The 7335-nt window shown below is 34.3% G+C and overlaps 1 protein-coding gene across 1 annotated transcript; it reads right to left on the reverse strand.

Annotated features, from left to right (window-relative positions):
* Positions 1 to 2319: 2319 nt before the first annotated feature.
* On the reverse strand, positions 2320 to 7005 carry LOC110784237 (26.5 kDa heat shock protein, mitochondrial). Its single transcript, XM_021988664.2, has 2 exons — positions 6189 to 7005; positions 2320 to 2982 (listed from the first exon to the last, which is right to left on the reverse strand). Exons 1-2 carry the CDS (start codon positions 6472 to 6474, stop codon positions 2552 to 2554), a joined length of 717 nt encoding a protein of 238 aa, XP_021844356.2. The 5' UTR covers positions 6475 to 7005; the 3' UTR covers positions 2320 to 2551.
* Positions 7006 to 7335: the final 330 nt, after the last annotated feature.

The following is a 7335-nucleotide window of genomic DNA, read 5'->3' on the forward strand; positions in this document are numbered from 1 at the left end:
ACATAAACCTAGTCCAACAAGATTCCGTGTTGGGACGTTGTAATAAGGAGTTTAACCAATTCTAAGGCATATTCTAACCTAAAATTAACACAAAATTGCATCTTACTATTAGTGGGAAAGCTGTAAAATTGAGGTTCTGGTAAAAATGACAGCACACAAAATTGTATCTGGTGTCTGGTAGAAATGTCAGCAAAGCACGCAGAATAGTTTTTGGCAAATTGCTAATATCAGTGACTGATACGTTAAATTACATAACTGTACGTTTATCAATAAACGCAGAGAACGTCAGATTTGGCATGCAAGGGAATAAGATTTTCTCTTTACTCGAGATTACCTCTTGCAGTCTTGCTACTTACAGTTTACTTGATCATATATTCATTCAAGATTATCACCTCTAATCATCAGGATAATCATCCGTGTATTAACTTCAAAACCGAGGTAGTATAATACTACAATAAATTAGACCTGATCAACGTGAGCCCGGAATGCTAGACTGACCCAACCCAAAAATTAGTTGGTTTTGGGCAGAGGATTTTGGCTCCTTTTTCGGGGCCTGTCAGATTTTAAATGTTGTTTACGGGGTTGAACAACGTAAAACTACACTTTTAGTTATAAATTTGGTCCGGCGTGGAATGGCCTGAAATAGCGGAGTTTTGGCACAAAAAACCGCCAGAAAGCACTACAAGAAATCGTATCATTAACGACGGTAAATTCCGTCGCTAAAGGCCAATAATCGTTGATTAGTGACGGAATTTTCTGTCACGAATCCATCATAAAAGGGGGCTGTCATTAATGGAAAATTCCGTCGTTAACCCGTCGTAAAAGACATTTGTGACGGTTCTTCCCATCTTTATTTGGTTTCATAAAAGGCTTTTGCGACGAGATTTTGGACCAGTCGTTACTAGGTTGTCTTTAAAGATACCAATTCTCGTAGTGAAGCTTGACCCAACCCGACCCGACATAATGAGCATATTTAGATCCCAAACCCAGCCCGCCTCGACTTTTGATCAAGTCTACAATATTCCCTTTTTTAATTGAAAAATTGAACTATCACACGAGTTTAAAGGAATTTAATAAGTTATGATTTTGATCGACCTAGTCCAGTTGGATATGCTAATTTGACATACCATTGTTTATATTCGTACATTTTAGGTCTGAATTCATGTTCAAATTAATCCAAAGTTGTCCGACCCTTTCACCAACTGATAATTAGCTACTTTAGTTTGGTTTAGTTTTACCAAACCTAAGGAAGAAATATGTATCATAAAATAACCAAAATAGCACTATATATATAGACCTTGATCACATTTCATGTTACAAAAACATCCACTTTAATAACACAACAAAAGTTACAAAACAATCACGCTACAAGAAATTGTACCATTAACGACGGGAAATCCCGTCGCTAAAGGTCAATAACCGTTGATTAATGACGGGACCTGTCGCGAACCTGACATAATTCGGTAACAGCCCACCCTTAACGAGCTGCTTCCTAAACACACTTAGTCTTAATTTAAACAACTCAACATAATTACAACTTAAACCTTGCTAAACAAACTTAATTAATCCATATCATAACATACTCTTCTAACCACCCAAAAAGTCACTCACTTATATTAAAACTCTTTATTCTCATAACTTAATACCTAATAACCCAATAGTTGATAAAAGCTCAAAACTTTCACATATCCCAAAGATCATACCTAGGCAGTGCAGAGAACTTCCGGCTGGGCTCCGCTCTAATACCATACTTAAAATAGTTTAAAGATTTTCATTGACTACATTAAAAGAATTCTTTTATAATTAACACTTGATTAAGAAAACAAGCGTCTTTTAAGAAAATTAAAAACAAGTATGACCCAGTTGAAAGAAAACATAAACCTTTATTGAAACAAGAATTTAGAAAGCGATATCTTTGGTTCCATCAAATCTTACTTTAGGATCTCTTATGTAGTTTAACACTAAGACTTCAACTCCTTATAAACTCAAGTAGGACTAATTCCATTATGCAAGGACTTTTACCTGATCATAAACGTATTCACTTATGATTAAGTCTTAATTAACACTCTCTTAGCCTTTTGACTTTTTCACATATCTCACGATTTCTAAGTTCGACCTCAAAATACTCAATGAACTCAATTCTCTAGCCGCTCAATGCCACAACTCAAACCATCTCTCACTTGGGTTCTCATTGACACAAACATTCGTTTAAATGAATCATGATTCATAAAAGCAAACAATCCAATTCAATTTGCAAAGAACAAGTAAAGGAGGCCGTCGTTAATGTAAAATCTCATCGTTAACCCGTCCAAATAATGTAAAATCACATCGTTAACCCGTCGCAAAAGACATTTGCGACAGTTGTTCCCGTCTTTGTTTGTTGTTAGTCCCGTCACAAAAGGCTTTTATGACGAAATTTTTGACCTGTCGTAATTAGACTGTCATTAAAGATACAAATTCTTGTAGTGTCACTAAACTTTATTGCATCACACCAAACTAGATTCATACATTCAAATGTGAAAAAAAACTTAATTAAAAGGTCTCCAATATATTAGTAAACTTCAATCTCCTTGACATCTTTGCCATGAGACTCAGTTTTGGGTATGGTAATAGTAAGCACACCATCCTTCAACTCAGCCTTGATATCATCTTCCTTAGCATCATCAGGCAAAACTAAGCTAGTGTCGTAATAACCATAACTCATAAAATACTTGTCGTCGTCGGACCCATCTTCTTCCTCCACCTTTCGCTCCCCTCGAATCCTCAGCACACCACCATCGACGGTCACTTTGAGGTCGTCCTTGGTTAAACCTGGCATTTCATACCTTATCTTGTAGTTTTCTTCTGTCTCTTTGAACTTGCCGATAAGCTGTCTGGGTGCTGACATCATCATATGGGTTGGTATGACGTTTTCAAATAGCTTGTTCATGTTTTCTGCTGCCTCTAGTAGAGCGTTTCCTAGGCTGGGATTTGGGAAATTCTCTGCAATTAAATTAGTGTAATTAGTTCTGTGATTATTTTAAACTAATTGACAATTTTGTTAGACCTATTTTCACACATACTTGTGTATAACCAACTTGGTTATACCCAAATTTCATTAAAACGACTGTCTAACCCAACTCCGGCATGCAAATGGTAACATAGACGTACCCATATATAATTGGTTAGCAAAACCCTAACACGGTGTAGCTAATATTTGAAATCATATATCCAATCCGTGTTAGGGTTTTGTAGTGATGTACTTCCTTTGTTCTTTTTTAAATAACGATTATTTAGACACGTTTGTCAATATATGATTTCAAATATTTTTATCTCCTATTAGAGATAAGAAAAAATTATAAAAAAATAATATTTATTGACACAAATCTTATAAGACCCCACACGAATTTTTTTTTTCTTATCTATAAATCACAAAAGGAAGTCAAATGAGCTAGTATCAAAAAATTCTATTATGTCATGTAAATAAGAACGAAAGAAGTGTTCTTTCGACACTTAAAAGTTATCTTGGCGTAACTTAAATGATTCATATACTTAGGTGTTATTTGATTAACATACAAAAACAGTATAAATTAATTCCCTGGAATTGCAAAGTTTACGAGTTATTTGATTGACAAAATTTTGGTGAAATGGAAAAAGTAAAACTTCTAGGAATTTCTAGATGGGGTTCCCTATATAAATAGAAATTTGCATAGAAAATTAATTCACTCGTTATTACTCCCTTCGTCCCGGAATACACGCACCGGTTTGACTTTTTGCACTATTCACATAATTCACTTTGATCCTATTTTATTTCTAGTATATGAAAACAAAAATTAGCAAATAATATATTATTGACTTCATCTTAACATATATTTTCAAAATATTAATATTTCATAACTTTTTATAATATGTAGTTAAAGATATTGGTGGTCAAAGTTGTGCAATGACAAGCATGTCGACTCGAACCGGTGCGTGTATTCCGGGACGGGGGAGTATTAAACAATTTTAGTAAATTTCCATAAATTTAATTAATAAATAATTCTACTTCATATATGAACCAAATGACAGTACTGAACAACGTACTTGACAATTCTTTGGGAGATATGTGATATTTGAGAGATATGTGTATCACGTGCCATGTGTATACATGATCGATCTCACACAGGCAATGACAAGTCTACGTATGTGTAAGTACGGGTAATCCCTCGACGCACCACATGCAAAAATAGTACATCAGTTTAACACCTCAATATGCTAAGTTGCTAACTCCCTCTTTCAATTGTACGGAGTACCATGGGCGGACCTATGTGTCTCCAGAGGAGTCCAAAGGGACCCTCATTATTTTCAAAAAAAATTATTAAATTGATTCTGGGGTAATTAATTGCACTTTACATAATTTAAATATATATAATTAAGTTACAATAATAATAATTAAATAACTTTGGCACCTTTGGCATGATGGTTGCTTAACTAATATTCTATGCAGGCAATTTGGGTTCAAATCCCTAAAAGGACATTAAACATGATTTTTTAATTTTACATTTTTCATATATTTTTTGTTGTCGTTTTTCCTTCATCACTTTTTATTTTTTATTTTGTTGTTCTATAATAATTCATGATTTTTCTTTACAAAAATACAAAAAAAATTGTAGTGTTATTTTTTCCTTCAAAATTTTTGTAATTTCTATAATATATATACTTCTAGTAATATATTTGTATACTCTACTTTAATAGACTTATAATTGTCTGTTATATTGAAATTTGTACAGGTGTAATTGATTACTTCAATTCATATATAGATTTATATTGCCCCACAAGCTAGTGTCTTTGTGTGCTATTTGTTCAGTGACAATTATTGTATTAAAGTAAATCTCTTTTAAAGTACGAAAATATCGTTTTTAACATTTTAAATTGATATCGGCCAAATTAGTGTTGTAATTTGGACTAGATATTGAGTTTTATTGTTATGAAAACCCAAAATTAAAGTTCCTTAATTCTCCGCATATTTTATTACGACGTTTACAATATTTGGACAATTCCCCTTTCAACTTTAACCCACTAAAAGAAAAATAGATCATAATTTTTTTGACCCCAAATATAAACAGCGCGTCTCCTGTGAGACCAGTCACACCATCAACTTGATGGTGTAACGAGCGCGAAACCAATAGCGTACCTCCCCTAAAACTATATAAAAAAAAGTAACAGATCTAAACTATAGAAGTAACATACCTAAATTAAAAAAGTACCCCCTCTAAAATTATATAAAAAAAAAGTAACATGTCTAAACTATAGAAGTGACATACCTAAACTAAAAATGTACCTCCCAAAAACTATTCCGTATAAAAAAAGTAACATGTCTAAACTATAAAAGTAACATACCTAAACTAAAAAAGTACCATATCTAAAATTATAAAAAAAAAGTAACATGTCTAAACTATAGAAGTAACATACCTAAACTAAAAAAAAATACCTCCTCTAAAATTATTAAAAAAAAAAGTAACATGTCTAAACTATAGAAGTAACATACCTAAACTAAGAAGGTATCTCCCCTAAAACTACTCCGTATAAAAAAAATAACATGTAAAAACTATAGAAGTAACATACCTAAACTAAGAAGGTTCTCCCCTAAAACTACTCCGTATAAAAAAAAGTAACATGTGTAAACTATAGAAATAACATAGCTAAACTAAAAAAAGTATCTCCTCTAAAATTATATAAAAAAAAAAAATAACATGTCTAAACTATAGAAGTAACATAGTTAAATTCGCAAGTGTGAACTGGTCTCACCATCAGTTGATGGTGAGGACAATCTCGTATAAGAATTTGGGAAATATAAATTATTGGGTCCGCCCCGGAAATACTCCGTAAATTAATACGAACTCGACATCAAAATCAAAATCAAAATCAAAATCAAAATTATGGACCCATCACTGCACAGAGGCACATGGTAAACATGCACATCTACCCCCATATGTAGATGTACATGTATAAAACGATTAAATACACTAATTGTTTGTTAATTTAGTGGTGATTGTGACTGAACTTGGTAGGAAGAATCGCCTATTCGATCGCCCATAATAATAATTAGGAGGAGACTGAAACCTATCCAATCAGAATCCGCCCTGAATCCATATTAGCCCTAATTATAAATCGGGTAGTAACACCAACAAAAATTGATTAAGTAGAAAAGTAGATATTACAGAGTTTACCAAAAGGTTGAGTGTGACGCGCATGATCCTTCCTCCTCCAAAGGCTAGAAGGCTTTCGAAATGGCAACAAGGACCGCCACCTGCTACTCATGTTGCGGTTGCGACCGCCTTCTTCATCAGTTTGAACAGCCACTTCTTTACCGTCTGATTCAGCTGATGATGATGACATTGATAACCCATACTTCCAACCATGTCCCTGCACACCACCCAATCCCTCCCCAATAAACTTATTACAAGGTACTAAAACTGAGTTTTTTTGCTTCAAAGCTAGCCTTGCCATAGCCATTTTCTTATGTGTATGTACGTTGAGAGGGCGAAACGATGTCGTTTTAGTTGGGTTTTTTCCTTTGTTTTATTTAGATAATAGACACTATAGTATAATACGAAGTAAAAGAGAGAATATAAAGGGAAAGCATAGAAGTGTCACAAAGTTTCTCGACATTAGTAGTTCATGACACGTTGTCACAAACACTTTTACTAGAACTACATAGAGGGTTCAGGTTGCTTCTCAAATTAACTAATTGCACCGTATCTGTATTTTGGAGTTTTCTAGACACTAATCAATATAGCTTTAGGGCCGGGCTTAAGTGGGCTTCGGGTCGTGGGCCTGACGCGTCCAGCCACGCCAACCCCACTCTATGTCTTATCGGGCCGGACTGAAAATTTCAAAACATGATCCAGACCCGGCCTGCATTGCTTAAGCCTAATTTACTAATTTTAGCGTGATTTGTCTTGTCGTGCTTTTTACAAAAAAAAAAATATGGCCACGACTTCATGCTCATGTCCGGCCGGGCTTTTTTTGTGCCAGGTCAGATCGGCCTCGGTCCAACCCGACCCACAACCGTCTTTAGACTCTGGCACCCATCGGTCACTTCCCATCTTTTCTACCCTGTCCAGAGTTGTACTACTAGTTCAACTTATACTATCGGCTAGATAACAACCAACATTGTCTATTTAATCTAGATGGAAATGTTTAATCAGTTTTACTGTTTTTCGTGATTGTGTAGTAACTGTCCACTTAGTTAAAGATTGGATTATTGTAATTTACTACTCCCTTCGTCCCGGAATACTTGACCTGTTTTCCTTATCGGGTCGTCCCTTAATACTTGACCTGTTTTCAAAAATGGAATATTCTAACAATCTTATA

This window comes from Spinacia oleracea, chromosome 4, assembly GCF_020520425.1.
Source record: "Spinacia oleracea cultivar Varoflay chromosome 4, BTI_SOV_V1, whole genome shotgun sequence".
Taxonomy (NCBI): Eukaryota; Viridiplantae; Streptophyta; class Magnoliopsida; order Caryophyllales; family Amaranthaceae; genus Spinacia; species Spinacia oleracea.